Source organism: Numida meleagris, chromosome Z, assembly GCF_002078875.1.
Source record: "Numida meleagris isolate 19003 breed g44 Domestic line chromosome Z, NumMel1.0, whole genome shotgun sequence".
NCBI classification, from domain to species: Eukaryota; Metazoa; Chordata; class Aves; order Galliformes; family Numididae; genus Numida; species Numida meleagris.
This window is the reverse complement of record NC_034438.1, coordinates 42,228,412-42,247,960: the sequence shown is the minus strand read 5'-3', so window position 1 is coordinate 42,247,960 and position 19,549 is coordinate 42,228,412. Positions and strand designations below refer to the sequence as shown.

The 19,549-nt window shown below is 42.6% G+C and overlaps 1 protein-coding gene across 14 annotated transcripts in view; it reads right to left on the bottom strand.

Moving 5' to 3' along the window:
• The window catches only part of CZH9orf3 (chromosome Z C9orf3 homolog), a 206,822-nt gene that overhangs the window by 10,081 nt on the left and 177,192 nt on the right, over nt 1-19,549 (bottom strand). For 13 of the 14 annotated variants that reach the window (XR_002433212.1, XR_002433218.1, XR_002433217.1 and 10 more), the window contains one exon: nt 15,665-15,781. Coding sequence is in view for 10 of the 14 variants with exons in the window: in XM_021379873.1 (XP_021235548.1) it covers nt 15,665-15,781 (117 nt within the window). In the remaining 4 variants the exon portion in view is untranslated. Of the gene's footprint in view, nt 1-15,664; nt 15,782-19,549 lie in introns of those variants that run through there. The other variant, XR_002433214.1, reaches the window with a different exon arrangement.

Sequence of the window (19,549 nt, the reverse complement as noted above, 5' to 3'; positions counted from 1 at the left end):
CACTGCTGTAGAAGCCAGCAGTGTTGACAGCTACCCTTGCTTCCAAGACCCTCATAGTGTCAAGATTCAATTAATGCTGTGTTTCACACCTGTAATGCTCGTTCAGAGCCCTACTAACACTGCTTTTCACCTCCTATGCTAGAAGAACTGCTGCTAAGGGAGAGCATGGCTGGTGGGACCCCATCTTGATGGAACTCAGGGATCTTTGTCATGGACAGTGATTGCACACGCAGCTCTGTGACAATTACTGCCACCCACTTCGAATATCGTTTTTCTCTCCGTCTCCAGCATAAGTACCTTAGTCTATGGGCAGCCTGACAAACAGCTTAGGGAAACCCTAAGCTACCAATGAGCTGGCTCATCAAAATGATTTTTCTCAGAAGACACTTGCCATTTTAAGGACAACTATGTAGTGCTTTAAATACTTAAAAGTCTGAAGTAATGAACTGGCTGTTAAAAAGCTACTTAAAATCTAACTTCAACAGAATACCAGACTTAAGATCTTGATAATATTGATAGCCATGACATACGACTTTGTTTGTTTTGCTCCTTCTGATTGCTACTTCTGTGTAGGTGAAGCAATAGCACATTATGAGGGATGTTTGTGGTGGGGGAATAGGACTTGAAGTCCTCCCTGTCCTTCAACCCCTCAGCAGCACTGATGGAGGCTGTGGGTAGAACATGCTGCAACTGCCTCTGTTTATCGTGAGGGAAGAGAGGGGCTGCACAATCCGGGTTTGCAAAAACAACTTCTGTATTCTCTGCTTTGGCCAACTGAAAACCATGGGACAACTAGCAGCACGTGGAGCTGTAACTGCCCCAAAGTACCAAGGAAGCCAGCTGCTGAAAACCCTAGCTAACCAATGGGCATAGGCTTGAACCTTCCTCCCTTCATAAATCTGATTTATGGGCATTTCTTTCCCTTCTGTGCCTTCACCTCCCCTCCAGCTGCAGGCCACTGAACCATTCCTGCAAGATATAACAAAATTTCACTTTTACAAAGTTATTAGAAGTACCAAGGCCTTGCTGAAGAACCACCACTCCAGGTCCTTCTTGTCTGGGTCCCCCACACTGCAAACAGGATTCCAGTTCCAAATAAAACACATGCTTCTCCACAACCAGCATGGTAACTCTTTCCCACATAAACATACAGAAGCCTAGGAATCATAAAACATGCTTCTTAGGATGTCCAAGCAGAGTGGAGCACATTGCTGCTGCTCTCTGTGATCAGGAAGGTTATGACATTATTGACTGCAGAGCAGCATCCCAGGGAAAGGTTCAGCCCTTAGCAATGAAGAGTATACCAAAAGCTTGTTTAGGGAAAACAAATGCCCTTTTTTCCTCACCTATGGTTCAAAACAAGAGAGCTCCCATTTAGAGACCAGACACTTTTCTCCCTATATAGCCCACATCTGTGATCAATGACATCTGTGTTTGTACAAGTTTTCCAAAAGAAGGCAGAAAATGAGAGATTAAGAAGCCATGTCTAATCCCTCCTAAAAGGAGGCACTGGCTGCATCCTTCTCTGGGTATCAAAGCTCTTTTTGTGAATCAGTGGCTACAAGAGGACACTTCACGCTGAATTTCCACACACTCCTTCACCTGCCCCTCCTTTCTCCCTTTCAGCAGAAGACTGGAACACAACAGCAGCTGGCTGTTCCTCCTCCTTCTATGGGCCAATGAAGTGATTGTAGGATGACAATTTACAGCAAGGTTAGATAAAGAAAGGACAAAAATGGCAATCACCAGCACCAAGGTAGTGTGGCAGCTTCAGCAGCGCCTACAGGGAGAGTGTCCCCACTACACCTGAGGGCTTTTCCACCGCATTTTAATCTAAGCTGCCATGGCCTCTGCTTCAGGGGAAGCAGCTCCTATATCGTAATGCCACATGAGGTAAGGAACTGTTTAACACAGCATGTGAAACCACTTAGATTTAAAAACAAAAGGTTTTTAAAAATAAGCCTTAATTAAAGTCATAAATACAGTCCTTACACTGGAACCAAATGCTTACCCTTTCCCCAGCCTTGTTGCCTGTTCATCAGGCTGGAGCGCTAGTATGTTTTGCAGCTTGCAGTAAGATGCAGATGGAAGAAGTGGTGTCATTAGCTGCCACTTGAACAACTTCACTAGAGATGTGTGTTGAGCTGAGCTTTGCCATGGTGTTGCTCACTTTTGGCTGCAGGGCTGCCTTCTGGCAGCTCTGCCCTCTTGTACCTCCCTCTACCTGCAATGCTGGGGATGTCCTGGCACCAGGATAGGGCCCTGAATTGGCGGGGAGCAGGCCCCAGCAACCCCATCCATAGCACTGGCCCCACATGAGGTGGAGGGAACATCAGTATAGTTCTCAGAGGGTCAGGGAACAGCTTGGGGTGGTGTGGTCCAGGACCTCAGAGGAGAGGGAAGGAAGGGCTGGTCCTGGCCTCAGGTCTAGTCTTGCTCAGCAGCTTCCACCAAGAAATGCTGGGGGGAAGAGCCCTGTCAGCAAGGTGAGAGAGCCTTAGCCATGTGTGCATGTCTCAGCTGACACTTCACCTGATGATCACATGACTACAACTGTCTCTGATGTACAACCCTGTCCAAACTCCCTTTGACATCCCTCACACCTAAAATGCCTATTGACAACAGTGGCTATAATACCTCTGGTATCACCGTAATTTTGTTTTTGTGTCAACACTGCAGGTGGTTCAAATACTGCCCATCACACTGCCTCTTCTGGCTGTCTCCCAACCAAGTCTTCCTACAGTTTTTACCCATATAGTGCTTGCAAATATATTTCAACATGAGCTATTTATAAATGCAAATAAAAGCATGTTGGGCTTATAAAACCAAATGTTGTAGTGGGAAAAAGCACACAAACACACCCCATACATCTGAAGCAGAAATCTGTCTCCACAGAGTTTGATGTGGGGCACACCAACCTTCTGTTACCAATTATTACTGAATCATAACTCCTGTTCAGCAAAAGGAAAGGCTGGTGCAAGCATCAGCACAACAGTGAGCTGCCCCTTGGCTTGCGCCCCTTTCCTCTGCTCCTACCTCTTCCCTGTCATAACTGGAGACAAAAAAGTGCCTTTCTTTTATCTTAAGTTTCCCACAGTTACAGTGGTCCAAACTTTTGTCATTTCCAAGCAAGATGACTGTCACAGACAGGGTCTAGAGCTCCATGTGAAAATGAGACACAAATTCCAGGCAATGAACAATGTGGCTGCCTGGTTTCTCTGTGGCTTCAGTCACAGCCAGCCCGTCAAACTTGTGCTCACATCTTTCTAGTTTTGCATAGTTTAAAACTTTGGTTCCAATTTTCAAAACAATTAAACACAAAGTTTTGACTCTAAAGACACATCACTCATACAAACCCCTCTCCAAATCCCCAGAAAAAACTCTTAAGAGAAATATGCATTGATTGTGCAAGCTCAGAAGAAACATACTCACAGCCGAAATGAGAGCAGAGATGTTACTCCATGTTTTGAATTTTTGAGTCTTCTCTTCTCTTGATCCCTGCCCCCAAGCACACAACTAGCTTTGCTGCTCAGGGCAACGTTTGCCCCACGTGGAACACAGCATGACAGCTCTCCAGGGCACTGCATTCCAAAAGGTTTTTTAATGGCACAGAGCCGAAAAGAGGACAGCAAAATTTTACCCACATATTTGTAAGCCAGTGACTCAGCAGTGTGATCTGTACAGCTACGGTAATGATGTCAGAACCAGCTAGGGTTAGCAATTTTGAACTGCCTTGTTTCTTGTGCTATTTAGACTTTACAAGCTTATGTCATGCCCTATTTTTTTCCCTCCCTGTGATCCTATCTGGCATAACCTGTATTTGCATCAGCCTTTATGTAAGCAGGAGAAGTTTGATGAGCTGTTTGGATGTAGTATCAGAATCAGTTTATTTAAAATAAAGAAAAGAAACATCTTCATGTTTCATTCACAGTGGAGAAAAAACACAACCACCAGAGATAATGCACCGCACAAGAAGAAACATGTCCACAGCGTCATAATAAATCAATCAGTTGGGGAAAACTGCTACTGATAACTAGGAGCATTTTTTTGGTGTTTTTATAACTAAATCCAGCTCCTAGCCTAGCAGCTGTCATACATATACAAACAGAATTATCTTTTACATTTCAGGACAAGGCCAGGTAGTTTGTATCACAGAGCTAGCTCTGTATTGCCCTGCACAGAAATACCTTTTGAAAATTCAGATAACACAACTGCACCCAATTCAGATAATCTCTGAGACTGACTTCAGAAGTCCAAACATGAGGCACCACACTATCCTCCTTTCCAGAATACAGAAAAGTAGGAGCTATCTCCAATCCCTTCCTCTGTGGATTCTTTGACCAAATAATAGTCATAGTATAGTAGCAGTAATAAAAATTCACTACATGGTTCACTCCTAGGGCTAGCTGTCCCCACTTTTCAAGTCTCGCTAAGTTGCTGGGTTGCCAGATAATGATGAAATTAAGTGCTAAAACCAGTTAGAAAAACAAGGGAGGACAAACAAACAGCACTGGTAATAGTACCAGGCAGGGGCTTGGAAACTCCTGAGAATACCACCCAGCAGGAAGTGAGATCATTTGGAAGTGACGTGTTGCTGTTGGCTCTTCGATGGTTGGGGAGCAGGAATGCTGACTCGTGCTAAGTTATTTTGAGTGCTCCATGAATCTTGTGCTCTGATGTGCCTTTCATAGAGGTAATGCTGGTTGAGGGGTTTTCTGTTCTCAAGCCCTGATAATTTTCATGTGGCATCAAAATAAACCCAAATTATGGTGACTAGAGATTACCCTTTGATCACTCTTACAAATTCATTCTAGCACATCTGCTAAGATACGACAGTCACATGAGCCAGAGACAGCCCCAGGGGACAACTGTTACTGGAAGCATTTACCTTCATCTTGTTCCAGTTGTTTCGTATTCACACTGTATTTTGGGCCTGATCTTTGGAAAGCAAGTGTCATAGCCTAGAAGGTCCTTTTTTGAGGGGGAAGAAAAAAACACAAAAAACATCACCACGACTAAACCCCAGCTCCTGCAACGTATTCTTGTGAAAAACTGTCTTCACCGATAGCAACACCAATACCATACGTCTCAAAAAGTCTGCAAACTGCAATTAACTGCAACACAAGAACTGTAACAGGACGAAGATTCAAAACAATCAAGATCATAGAGGACCTTCTGAAAAGTGGCTGTTGTTCTGGTCAATATATTTCCCATCCAGGACGTCAGATAGTATGCTTTACTCTCACCTTATTCAGCTTACTACCGAAAATGGGAGAGATTTCCAACAACAGTAAAATATTATTTTCTAGGTATGTGCCACAGGAAGAATGAGGAGTAGGGCAGTGTAAAATTTAATATTTCTAATATTTCTGTGGTGATCAGTATGAAAAGTATCAGACTTGACTTTTACAGAGATTTTACTTAGTAAAAACTTGTATTTCTTCTTTCTTTTCTATTTAATGATCATGACACCTCAGAAATGGTTGGCATGAAAGTCTCAAATCTGATTTATTTCAGAAACAAACCTAGCACACAGCCAGATAAACACAAGATATTCTAAGCTCCTAACTCCTAAATAATTGCTAAGTGAAAATGAAACATTCCTCAAAGTAATCTTACCTACCTATAGACTCACAATGGTGCTCTGAATATAACATTAAGAAAGAAAAAGGCAGGTGAAAATGTATTTTGCATAAGTGACAAATTTTCACAGCATCTTTGTCAGTCCTGCAAAATATATGCTCATGTAAAAAATAAGGCATCTCCTCCTGACTTGAGTTGAAACTGAACAACAGCTGTATACTTAAATTAGAAAGTTTCTTTATTTTGTCTTTTGCAGAAACAAGAAATTGTTGTATGCAATTATCTTTTTCTTCAAGAAAGTAGTGTCCTATAAAATGGCCATCAGTTCAAGCTGTTGGTTTTTTCATCTATTGAATTGGTCACACACAGGTTACATGAAAGGATCACATAGGTACAGGTATTTAATTGCAGCAACACTACCTGAAACATGCCTAAATGTTGTTTTGCAGCCTAGTAAAGAAAGACTGGTAAGCTTATGGAGGTATTTGTACACACTGCTAATTATATTCAAAAGCTGGAGATTGCTCCTGAACCCCTGCCCCAAGTGCATCTGGCAAGAAAGGCCTAGCCCCAGCTGAGCTGAAAGGAGAGCTCACTCAGTGCCTTTTCTGCTGGCTAGCATGGACTGACCTTTCCTGACCAGCTCCCTTTTCCCATTTAGTTTCACACTACACTCTATAGAGCACTCTTCTGTAAGGGTGCCTTTCAAAAATGCTCAGTGGCAACCTGCAGGACAACTAAGCCATACAGCGTGAGAATGTGCTCAGCTTAATGCACTGACCACCAGATAGGAAGCAGCAAGATAGATACTGCATCACTTCAATTGTACTTCTGTGCCTATCAGTATTTCACAGATTAGGAAAGATCAGTTATTGTGTCCTAAACCCAACTCTTGCTACTTTAAGGATGCCAAGCACCTTATATGGTTTGTATTAGCATGACTGGACTTCTGTCAGTGAAACAAGATGCCACCACTTCATAGCCTTGGTCTCATAGGGAGACCTCATACACAATGAAGTAACTGTGTGAGAATTGCTTTATGTCACTCACATGACTTGCAATGTTATGATCTTTACCCATTTTACTCACATTTCTCTCTCCTATTCCTCTCCCCCAAATACACCACATTATGATCCTGAGTACAGGGAAAGCATTATGTAAGTGAAGAGAATTTCAGACAATTTGCTGAGACAGGAAAAACTAACAAAGAGACTTTTCATATGCTGTGCAGGCAAGACATTTTTTAAGAAAGTGATGCCTGCAGTAGGAAAGAAAGAAAAGCTAACTCAGTGGTGAAAGTTCTAGGAAAATACACCACAAATCTTTCTGTTTAATCCACAAGCCATTTTTCTATCACTAGGTTTTACATAATTCATCAACAAGTAAAACACACTTGCAGAAATATTACCAGATTGTAAATAGGATTGGAAGTTTAACATACATCCACTGCCTGTCTCCTATCGTGTTGATGACTTTTTCCTATCATCTTTGTTATTGCTCTGCAAGCCACTTAAATGTCCTGTAGTCTGGTGTACATATTACAGGCCTCTTCCTGATCAAATGAAGATGTTAGAACACAAGTAATATAAATAAGCAAAGTTTTATTCTGGACTTACTCCCGAGCAGCCTGCTTTAAGTGTCCCCTGCTTGAGTAGGGGGACTGGACCAGTCACCTCCAGAGATCTCTTCCCTCCTTAGCCATTCTGTCATTCTCTGTTAGCAGATTCACAAATTGTTATTCAGAGTTGTCAGTGTTGTCTTTAGATATTTGTAATAAACAGTTTTGTAAAGGCAAGTCCTCAAAAACCTATGTTCAAATATGTCAAGCTTGCACAACCCTATCAAAAGAAGTGTCACCAAGATTAGGAGGATTTAAATACTTTCCAAGTAAACCAACTCTATGCTCTGCATGAGGCTAGATATTCATTAAGTTAACTGTGCACATAACTACAACCTGAGGAGGGAGATAAAAAAATAAAAGGAAAGGACCTCAGACCTGGTTTCACTTCTGTTATCCTACTGTGCTATCTAATGGTAAATGTAGTTGCTTTGTAACCACCCAACCATTCTTCCATGCAATTGTCATCCACTTGTACGACAAGGTCTGAGGCATGATGGGCCTTAAGGCATTAAGAGCTAATGGAAAAGTGCCTTTACACTTTGGAAATACTACCGCTCTCAAAAAGTTGACTAAAGCTCAGTTAAAATAATTTATGCTAGTGAACTAAATCTCAGGAAAATACACTTGCATTTTTGTGTATTTGCAGATCTTAAAAGTAAGAGGAGGGCCAAGGAGAATCTTCATCCTTTAGTGGATGTGGTGGGGAAGGTGACCACTGAGGATAAGGAAAAAGCTGAGGTTCTCAATGACTTCTTTACGTCTGTCTTTTAAAGTCAGACCAGTTATCCTTGGGGTACTCTATCCCTTGACCTGGAAGTCTCAGATGAGGAGCAAAATAAAATCCCCAAGATTCAGGTGGGAACAATTAGAGACCTACTACTCCACCTGGACTGCCACAAGTGTATGAGGCTGACTGGGATCCACCCAAGGGTGCTGAGGAAACTGGCAGAGGTGATAGTCAAGCTGCTTTCCATCATCTATCAGCATTTCTGGTCAACTGGAGAGGTCCCAGAGGATTGGAGGCTTGCCAATGTGACTCCTATCTACAAGAAGGGTTGTAAGGAGGATCTGTGGAACTACAGGCCTGTCAGCCTGACCTCGGTGCCAGGGAACGTTATGGAGCAGAGATCATCTTGAGGGAGATCACAGGGCATGTGTGGGACAACCAGCGGATCAGGCCTAGCCAGCATGGGTTCATGGGTCCTGCTTGACCAACCTGATCTCATTCTATGACTGAGTGATGTGCCTGGTGGATGAGGGAAAGGCTGTTGATGTGGTCTACCTTGACTTCAGCAAAGCCTTTGACACTGTCTCCCACAGTACTCTCGTGGAGAAACTGGCAGCCGGTGGCTTGGACAGGTACACTCTTTGCTGGGTAAGGAACTGGCTGGAGGGCCGGGCCCAGAGAGTGGTGGTGAATGGAGTTAAATCCAGCTGAGACTGGTCACAAGTGGTGTTCCCCAGGGGTTGGTGCTGGGGGCTGTCCTGTTCAACATCTTTATTAATGACCTGGATGAGGACATTGAGAGCACCCTCAGTAAGTTTGCAGATGACACCAAGCTGGCAGGAAGTGTCGATCTGCCTGGGGGTAGCAAGGCCCTACAGAGGGATCTGGACAGGCTGGATCTCTGGGCTGAAGCCAATGGGATGAGGTTCAACACGACCAAGTGCCAGGTCCTGCACTTTGGCCACAACAACCCCAGGCAACGCTACAGGCTTGGGGCAGAGTGGCTGGAAGACTGTGGAGTGGAAACAGACCTAGGCGTATTGGTCAATGCTTGGCTGAACATGAGCCAGCAGTGTGCCCAGGTGGCCGAGAAGGCCAGTGGCATCCTGGCTTGTATCAGAAATAGTGTTGCCAGCAGGAGCAGGGAAGTAATTGCACCTCTGTACTCAGCCCTGGTGAGGCCACGCCTTAAATACTGTGTTCAGTTTTGGGGCCCTCACTGCAAGAAAGACATTGAGGTCCTGAGCATGTTCAGAGAGGGGCAGTGAAGCTGGTGAGGAGTATGGAGCACGGGCCTTATGAGGAGCAGCTGAGGGAGCTGAGGTTGTTTAGTCTGGAGAAGAGGAGGCTCAGGGGAGACCTTATCTCTTTCTTTAACTACCTGCAGGGAGGCTGTGGTGAGGTGAGGTGAGGATCAGTCTCTTCTCCCATGTAGCTAGTGATAGGACTAGAAGGAATGGCCTCAAGTTGCACCGCAGGAGATTCAGGTTGGACGTTAGGAAATAATTCTTCTCCGAGTGAGTGGCCTGGTAACAGGCTGCCCAGGGAAGTGGTGGAGTCCCTGGAGGTGTTCAGGAAACATTTAGATGTACTGCTGGACATGGTTTAGTGAGAAATATTGGTGACAGGTGGACACTTGGTCTGGATGATCTTGAAGGTCTTTTCCAACCTTGGTGATTGTATTATTATACAATTCCAAGGCTTCAACAGTAAATGGACAAAGAAATCCTGATTTCTTATAGAAATTGACTGAAAAAATAGGAAGGACTCGCAAATTTTGCAACTGTGCAAATGCCCTCTTGTAGCATTCCAGACTGGAGGCTGCCCAGTGTGAAGTATGGTTAAACCACAGGTACCTCAAAAAAACCTCCTAGCTTTGGAGGCTCAAAGCTTGCTAGCACAGAAAGATCGGCTCTTGACTGTGAATCAGAAATATGCTACCTAACCTCTGTTGGTTTTTTTTTTTTTTTTTTTTTTTTTTTTAACTGAAGCATTTAAATGTGTTCTTGTCAGGAGGGAGAGTCTACTGATTCAGGAGGGGGTGTTCTCCTCCTCTTCTCTGAAGCTGTACATCTCTCATGAAACCTCATGTGAAAGAGGACAGTTGAGTTGCTGAGGAAAACCCAAGGAATTATAGGTATCCTGGGTGTTCCTTGAAAAGACCTCAACAGTTAAATTCCAGGCAAAGGCTAAGTCATGTCACTCTCGTTTAGTACAAAGGGATCACAGAGAAGTGGATAACCTGCTGCAAACAATCCTCTCAGAATCAAAGTATGGCCCTTAAATTTGTAAGACTGGACATATGTTTGATAACAAGCAGTGAACAGTGCTTCTGGTAATCTTCACCGAATGAGCCCAAACCTGCACATCTCTATGTGCAAGAGCAGACATGGCCATGTGTGTACATTTTTACAAGAGTGTTGAACTGTAAAGTCCAAATAAAGGCATTTCAGAAATACAGATACAAAAGCTTTAAGAAACAAGAACATGATGTTCCATGCAGTACTTGTGTAAGACAAAAAGACATTCCACAGAAATGAGTTTTCTTGCATCGATTGTGAAATTCAAGAATGGAACGTAGTGAGCTACACAGGACTGTAGATGAGAAAACTGTAAAATAACTCCCAGGCAAAACAAGCCCAGAGCATAGAATCATAGAATGGCTTGGGTTGAAAGGGACTTCAAGGATCACCACGCTCCAACCCCCTGCCACAGGCAGGGCCACCAACCTCCATATCTAATACTAGACCAGGCTGCTCAGGGCCCCATCCAACCTGGCCTTGAGCACCTCCAGGGCCAGGGCATCCACAACCTCTCTGGGCAGCCTGTTCCAGCACCTCACCACTCTCTTGGAAAAGAACTCCCCCCAGTATCCACCTAAATCTTCCTTCCTTCAACTTAAAACCATTTCCCCTTGTCCTGCCATTATCTACCCACGTAAAGAGTTGACTCCCCTCCTGTTTGTAGGCTCCCTTCAGGTACCGGAAGGCTGTAATGAGGTCACCATGCAGCCTTCTCTTCTCCGAGCTGAACAAGCTCAGCTCCCTCAGCCTGTCTTCACAGGGGAGGTAGGTGCTCCAGCCCTCCGACCATCTTAGTGGCTCTCCTCTGGACCCTCTCTAAAAGCTCCCTGTCTTTCTTGTACGGGGGGCCCCAGACCTGGATGCAGTACTCCAGATGGGGCTGCACAAGGTAAGAGTAGAGAGGGACAATCACCTCCCTCTCCGTGCTGGCCACCCTTCTTCTGATGGAGCCCAGGATACCGTTTGCTTTCTGAGCTGCAAGAGCACACTGCTAGCTCATGAAGTTTTTCATCCACCAGGACCCCCACGTCCTTCTTTGTAGGGCTACTCTCAAGGATTGCTCCTCCCAGTCTGTATATATGCCTGAGATTCCTCTGGCCCTAGTGCAAAACCTTGCACTTTGCTGTGTTAAACCTCATTAGATTCACCCAGACCCAACTTTCAAGTCTGTTGAGGTCCCCCTGATTGGCATCCCTTCCTTCCATTGTGTCAGCTGCACCACTCAGCTTGGTGTCATCACCAAACTGCTAGGGTGCACTCAATTCCACCATCGACATAATTGATAAAGATGTTAAAGAGCACTGGTCCCAAGACAGTCTGCTGGGGGACACCGCCCTTTACCAGCCTCCACCTGGACACAGAACCATTGATCACCACCCTTTCAACCAATGCGGCCTTTCAACCAATTCCTTATCCACTGGGTGGTCTACCCATCAAATCCACATCTCTCCAATTTGGAGATAAAGATGTGGTGGGGGACCATGTCAAAGGCCTTGCACAAGTCTAGGTAAATGACAGCAGTCGCCTTGCCTATCATAGAATGGCTTGGGTTGAAAAAGACCTCAAAGATCATCTAGTTTCAACACCCCTGCTGAGTGCAGGGTTCCCAACCACTAGACCAGGCTGCCCAGAGCCACATCCAGCCTGGCCTTGAATGCCTCCAGGGATGGGGCATCCACAACCTCCTTGGGCAACCTGTTGCAGTGCGTCACCACCTTCTGAGTGAAAAACTTCCTCCTAATATCTAACCTAAATCTCCCCTGTCTCAGTTTAAAACCATTCCCCCTTGTCCTATTGCCATCCACCCTCATAAACAATCATTTCCCTCCTGTTCATGTACTTCCTTCAAGTATTGGAAGGCCACAAGGAGGTCTCTCCAGAGCCTTCTCTTCTCCAAACTAAACAAGCCCAGTTCCCTCAACCTTTCCTCATAGGAGAGGTGCTCCAGCCCTCTGATCATCTTGGTCACCCTCCTCTGAACTCGTTCCAAGAGCTCTGCGTCTTTCTTGTGCTGGGGGCCCCAGGCCTGGACACAGTACTGCAGACGGGGCCTCACAAGAGCCAAGTAGAGGTGGACCACCACCTCCCTCTCCCTGCTGGCCACTCCTCTTTTAATGCAGCCCAAAACACAGTTGGCTTTCTGGGCTGCAGGTGCACACTGCTGGCTCATGTCCAGCTTCTCGTCCACCAGGACCCCCAAGTCCTTCTCTGCAGGGCTGCTCTCAAGGAGTTCTTCCTCCAGTCTGTATAAATACCTGGGATTGCCCCGGCCAAGTGCAGCACCTTGCATTTGTCCTTGTTGAACCTTATTACGTTCACAGGGGCCCACTTCTCCAGCCTGTCCAGGTCCCTTTGGATGGCTTCCCTTCCCTCCAGTGTATTGACCGCACCGCTCAGCTTGGTGTCACCTGCAAACTTGCTGAGGATGCACCTGATTCCATCGTCTATGTCATTGATAAAGACGTTGAAGAGCACCAGTCCCAAACCTGAGCCTTGGGGGACACCACTCGTGACCAGCCTCCACCCAGACACAGAAGTGAACCCACTGCCCACCAATGCTATCACTCCATCATAGAAGGCCACCAGATTGGTTAGGCATGACCTTCCCCTGGTGAAGCCGTGCTGGCTCAGATCACACGCTCATTCCTCATGTGATCTAGCATGTCATCCAGGAGGATTTGTTCCATGATCTTCCCAGGCACAGAAGCGAGACTCACTGGCCTGGAGTTCTCCCAGTCCTCCTTGCTCCCTTTCTTATAAATGGGAGTGACGTGATCCTTTTTCCAGTCACCCGGTACCTCATCTGACAGCCACGACTTTTCAAATACGATGGAGAGTGGCTATTAATTTGTATCCTGTTTCTCACCAACCATGGTCAGTGCAGCTTTTTCCCAGTACTTTCTCAGTGTGCTGATTTCATCCCAGCAGTGAAAACCACCAGGCAACTGTCCCCTCTACACCTCCCAACACATTTATCCAATAAGGTGAGATTATTCAAACCCTTGGTTTTTTTCTCAATAGTGCTAACAAGCTTGAAACATTCACACTATTGTGAGAATAAACAGTACTACAAATAAATATTATTCTTTATATCCCCTCTGATGGTTTAAGAAGATCTTTTAGCTAACTGTAGTACATATGTGAAAAGCCTTCCAGCTCCCAAGGGTGCAGACAATATTTTACACACAATTTTTAAGATGAAACTTTGTTTAAAATACAAAATAATATACTTCTTTACATAGGACTCTCACATATTATTAGCCATTTCACTGCTAATTCCTACTACAAGATTAATGTGAACATAAACAACACTTGTCAAAAATAATAAAACTGGTTCCTATTTCTTAACTTCTTTTTGCTGGATGGAACACCACAGCTGACAACTTAACTTTCAAAAATCCCTGAATAAAACCTCTGACATGGAGGTTTTTTTTTTCTCTGTAGGCCTGCTGACGTTTTTTTATATCTGTATCTATTTCTGCTGTCCAGGTACTAACAGCATTTGAACTTCAGTAACACAACAGGATCATTATAATGAAAAAATGTCTTCACAAAACAAATTTAGACAAGAAGAGCTAGCTGTAAGGTTGGACTGTTGTTCTTTGTCCCTGGATCATTAGGGTCATTACGGGAAAAATTTCCTGTGCACATACTGGAGTGAGAGGCATGAATGGCCATTCTCTCAGGTAAGTAAGGGTGCGTAAACTAACATTTCCTTTAAAGGGTTGTAGGTGGCTGTGATCTGATGACCGGTAAAATGCTAATGGTAATGTTATCTCAGTTGTACTTCTGAAGATCTGCTAAGCTCTTGGCTTCACTTTGTAAAATGAAATGGGGATTATACTCCTTTCACCAAGGTTGAATTTATTTTTTTTTAAATACAAGAAAAAAATTCTGAGAGAGAACTTCTGTACTTTTATGCGACACTGCAAAGAAGAAAGCAAATATGAAAGTAGAGAGAAAGGAAAAACTTGAGAAGGTCAAGCTTGTGGCCTGATGCTCAGAATTCACTGGCAGGAAGCAGCAACACCACAGCTATTGCCTTGATCTACCTCCCTATTTATTTCTCTTCCCATTGTAGAACCCCTGACATTTCACTGGTATTCAGATGAGATTAAAATATATTATAATAGCTATAGATAGAAATGTTGTTTCAAGTACTAATTAAAAACAAGTCTGGCATTTGGAAATTTGTATCAATAAAAAAAAGTTGCAGTAAACTGTTGAAATGTTGCCATTTTTTTTCTGAGAAAAAGCTAGACTTCTGTTCAATAAATCTTGACAAGAATGTTCAGATTGAAGTGTTTATAAGTATCTAGTAAGCAGTTTCAGAATGAGAGTAACAAGAATGATTTTGCTCTCTCCTTCAATTTTAATTATGGCCATAAAATTCCAATTATAACAGGGTAAGTTATGAACACTAACTTTCCACAGTTTTCAAAGCAGTTTTTAATTAACAAGAGTTGAAAGCCATGTTATTTACCATGCTCCCTCATTGTACATTACATGCTCCTTCATAACTAATCTTTAAAAAAAAACTACACACATGTATACACAAATCTAAACATTCTTTACACAGCCTTTACTTCCATGACTGATTTCATCTTCCTATCTCGCCACCTGATAACTTGATACAAACAGGGACTAATTGCAAGGGAGTTGTCAGCAGTACGTTTTGTAGCCTTAATTTTCACAGTTTTCCCAACCTGAGACACCCATGGGATTCTACAAAGTGGCCAGAACTGCATGTGGTAAGATCGATTCACTGGTTTACCCCCAGCCCTCCCAAGACGTTAAGCTCTTTGGAACAGAGATACTAGCCTGGTGCATGTCTGCCGTAAGGGAGGCACATTTAGACTACTACATACATTCGTATTTTCCCCAGTGACTGTTAACACTCCACATGCAACTGCAGAGAATGGATTCACCCTTAAAAAACTCTGGAAAGCACACTTTTCAAAATCTCAAGTGAGACTTGGGAGTGCTCAGAGAGGAACGAAATGGGCCAGCCATGTGGAAGCTCAACTTCAGACTGCAACAGACACAACTGCACCTGGAGACCACACAAAAGACTAAAATGAACTTGACTCTAATACATAGTCACCATAACAGGGTGAGAAATGTAGCACTTGAGTGAACATGCTGCCTAAAGTACATGTACAATGGTACATGACATCTACGTTGTATTTTCTCCTACTACTACTACAGCATCCAAGTACATCTGGACCTACTCAACACACACACACACAAAAGCACTGGACAATTAAGGCATCTGGAGATGCAACAGGAATTTAACACACGCAATTTTATGCTTAGACAAGGAATATACAACTTGATACTAGGAGCCTGGCTCCTAGTGGACCACTATTATTCCCAGTCAACAACACAATGAATTATTTTATAAGAGATTTTTTTTTTTTAGTGACTTACCTCAGCATCCTGGTCATGGAGCTGGTATGTCTTCTCTAAGCGCTGCAGTGTTCTAGGACACAATGTCTTCTCCTCCAGGAGATACTCCAGAAGTAAGACCAGCTGGTCTGGGAGCAGCTAAAAGGAAAACAAATGCTGAGCGTGAACAGAGGTCTACTTTCTGAGCAATTAAACAGAAACAAACCAAAGAGGACATGATTGTGATAACCCCTGTACTTCCAGCATGCATGAAATATAGCAAGAAGTTACAGCTGATTTCTGAAAAACTTCAGGTTTTATGTGTCTGTATTCTGAAAGGCTGTGTACGTGGCCCAATTAAGATACATTCTCCATGGCTTTTATTACACTATAGTTAGATCAGATCTAAACCATATTTATCTTACTGAGACATAGTCATAGCTTATTAAACCAAGATTGTTATGGAATAATATGCTAAGTAATTGCATTTTGTTTGGGCTTGGAAGGAATAAAATAAGAGAATAACCATATATACGCATGTATAATTGTTGAGTGGCACTTTTAGCTGCTACATGAGCAATTGCTCAGTATGCTTAGTGAACATGACACAAATGAGAGACCCATAAAACAATGTTAAAACATCACATTTTGAGGCATATTCTAGTGCAAAGAGTCAGGAGTTATCCACCACCACATGGAAAAGATGGCATGAATGTTATGTCTGTAGTACACACAGTATATATATATATGTGTGTGTGTATATATAGTAGTTGCCTGACTTGTTTTCAAGTTGAATCTAATGCAGCTTAAAAAACAAAAAACACTAGTAGTGTGATGTAGCAAGTGCTTAAGTGCTCTGTTTAAAAGGCTTATTGGATGAACAAATAAATAATTCAAACAGAGCTCAGAAAGAAATTACACCAGCTGGCAGGAAACATTTATTGGAAACTCAGGGTTCAGAATGATCCATCAAAAGTATGTTATATGCCTCAAAGATTTTCCACAATTCATCCAATTTTGGTGGGCACCAAAATTCTAAGGGGAAGGCAGGAAGTATTTAAGCCTTTGCACAGAAAAAGAAATCAACACCACTTTACTTCTATTGTCCTCCAGACAGACTAATGAACAAAAAATTTCTGTTATTTTAACTCTGCTTCCAATTGTATGCCATTTGGACATGCTCTGCTCCCACCTCATTGTATCTAAATTATCATAATCAGCAATAAAGCCACAGGACATTTTCTTCCCTCTTAGTCTGACATAATTTAGCATTAATACCCAATCAGAACAAGGCAGAAAGGAAGACTCTAGGATTTAAAAGATTAGTTTCCATTCCATTTCCCTCCACGTATTTTATTTTTAAACCATATTCCTAGGGACTGAACAAATCCTACAACTTACTGGCTCTCACAGGAACATTTTCTAAGTGATACCCATTCTAACAAAATGTAATTCATAAAAACCATCAGTTGCTTACAAACACTGAGTATTTCAATCTTAGAACAACCACTAAAGTGCCAAGTTGAATGTTCACTGTACGGTCCAAGAGCAGCTGCCCGGGAAGGATGCGGAGGTACTTTAAAAAACAAAACTGGGAAATGTTCTGGGAAGTGACTCTGCTTGGAGACTGAATTCATTCTGAACACTAATAAAATTTGAAATGTTGCAGAACGCCACACACAGAAAGGTAACTTCTTATTTAGAAAGCTTTCCCTGCTAACTAAGATAACAGTGCATAATACTTAATTTTAGAAACTGTAGAATAGCTGCTTGAATACATATATACATATACGTGTGCTAGAGGAAGTACAGAATAACTGAGTTATCTATCCTCAATATAACTGCTTTACAGATTCACCCACAGACAGCTATTGTCTAAGATAACACTACAGAATGTAAATGAAGCCAACAAAAGCAAAGCAACAAAGCAACAGCCATGTCCTTAATTTACCTCTGTCTACTGCTGCAGTATGGGTGAGGAATTTTCAGAATTCCAGATCAAACTCCTTCCCTCCTGAATGTGAGACTGCAGAGCAAAAACTCCTGAGACTACCGTTTCAGTTATTTTTTCACCTTCTAGGTGTCTGAGACAAAACTTCACAGACTAGTCTGCAGCCCATGGTTTAACTAAAGTCCAAGTTAAGAGCTAGCAAACATGGAGAGAGCGGGTGTGGGCATTAGCAGAAGTGCTGTCAGGCCTATAACTGAACAGGCACTAGTGGGCGCAGCTCTTACGTTTTGTTCTCCCATTTACTTACTTCCAACAAAAAATAAAAGGAAGAACATATTTTCTTTCATTTCCCCCTTTTCCTTTTTAATAAAAAAGAGTCAACATAAGACAAAAACTATCCTAAGGAAAGAGGCTGAAAGCTCAGCTGAAGTTTCAGGGCACAGACTACCTCAAAATTCCTCCTGGGGTTTAGAATTCTTCTTTTTCTCAAATAAATCAACATGAATAACTCTATTGCCAAAGCAAATTTTCAAAGGTTATAGATAACTGCACAGAATTACATCTGAAGTTTTACTCCATTATTTTTCATTTTCCTCACCACCATCCTTATTTGTCCCACCCACCTGTTACTTCTCATCTTTTGCACTTTGAAAATTGTTTGGGGTGCACACTGAAGATTTTCCATCTGTTTACCTTACACTTAATACAAAGAGGTCCTTGCTGTACAGTGTTACTAAAACATAAACTCTAGAGAAAACAAGTTAATTTGTTTTGGATATTGTGAAGCCATTTTCATTTATGACAACTCACGTTTTGCGAAAGCATATTGAATATCTAACATACATAAAAATTATATAATGCAGCTACAGCAAAATACAACAATATAAATTTCACTGTGTGAAATCTCTCTCCATGATGAAAACATTCCAAAAACAACCACAACACACCAGACACAAAATTTCCATCTCTGTTTTTTGTTTTTCTTTTAAAACAAGAAAAATCCCTCTCTAAACTGCATGGGAATACTCAATTAAAATGCTCAAACATATGTGATTAGTAAAGTAGATCCCTTCTACCAGGAAATGAGGCAAATATCAAGACACAGAATTCACGATGACTACGAACTCTGCAACACCATCTGTTTATATTGCAAAACAGATAGCTCTGGCCACAACCTGGAGCTGCCGCATGGAAATCACATTGCTTTCCCAGGGTTTCCCCTCCCCCAGCTGTGAGTACTGACACCACAAAGACGAAATAAATTCATGTCTTGGGATCAAGCACACCAGAAGTTTTCTGTCATGTCCTATATAATTAACCATCATCCCCACTACAAAGCTGTATCCCAACACTGCATGCTTTACCTTGCCCTTAAGCCTCATCCTGCAACTACTCAGCCTTTTAAAAGGTTTTCACTTTGTCTTCCCACTAAATAGCTGTCTGTCCCCGACTTCCCTGGAGTTACTTTATATGGTGGTTTTAAAGTCTGAATATTTAGATATTATTATTTAAAGTTTGAAAAAAAAAAAAGATATGGAGTATCAGAACAGCAAGATGGAAGAATCAACGTAAATGTTACCAAACTGGAACCGTAACTCAGACTGCTATCCAAGCAGCATCCTGGGTCTGAAATTCAATGTATACCAAATATCCAGGAACTAAGAAACAGCACACTTAGTATTTTATTCATATGGGCGTACAAGATACTTAAACCACTATGCTTTGTTAAAAGAGTAGCTCAAGGCAGTTTTGAAATAGTTTCTACAAAAAATGTTGAAACAAAAATGTGAGTTTTCTGAATCCTGCATCCCTAACCTGCAAAAAGCACAAAGGAAGCAAGTCTTGTCTCTGCAAAGGCGTGATACTGCAGCCACAGAGGTCACTGGCCTCTGGTTCCAGAAGACCACACACGCGAAGGAGTGTATTTATCAATTCCACATTAACAAATGCAATAAATGCCAGATTCACTCTTTATG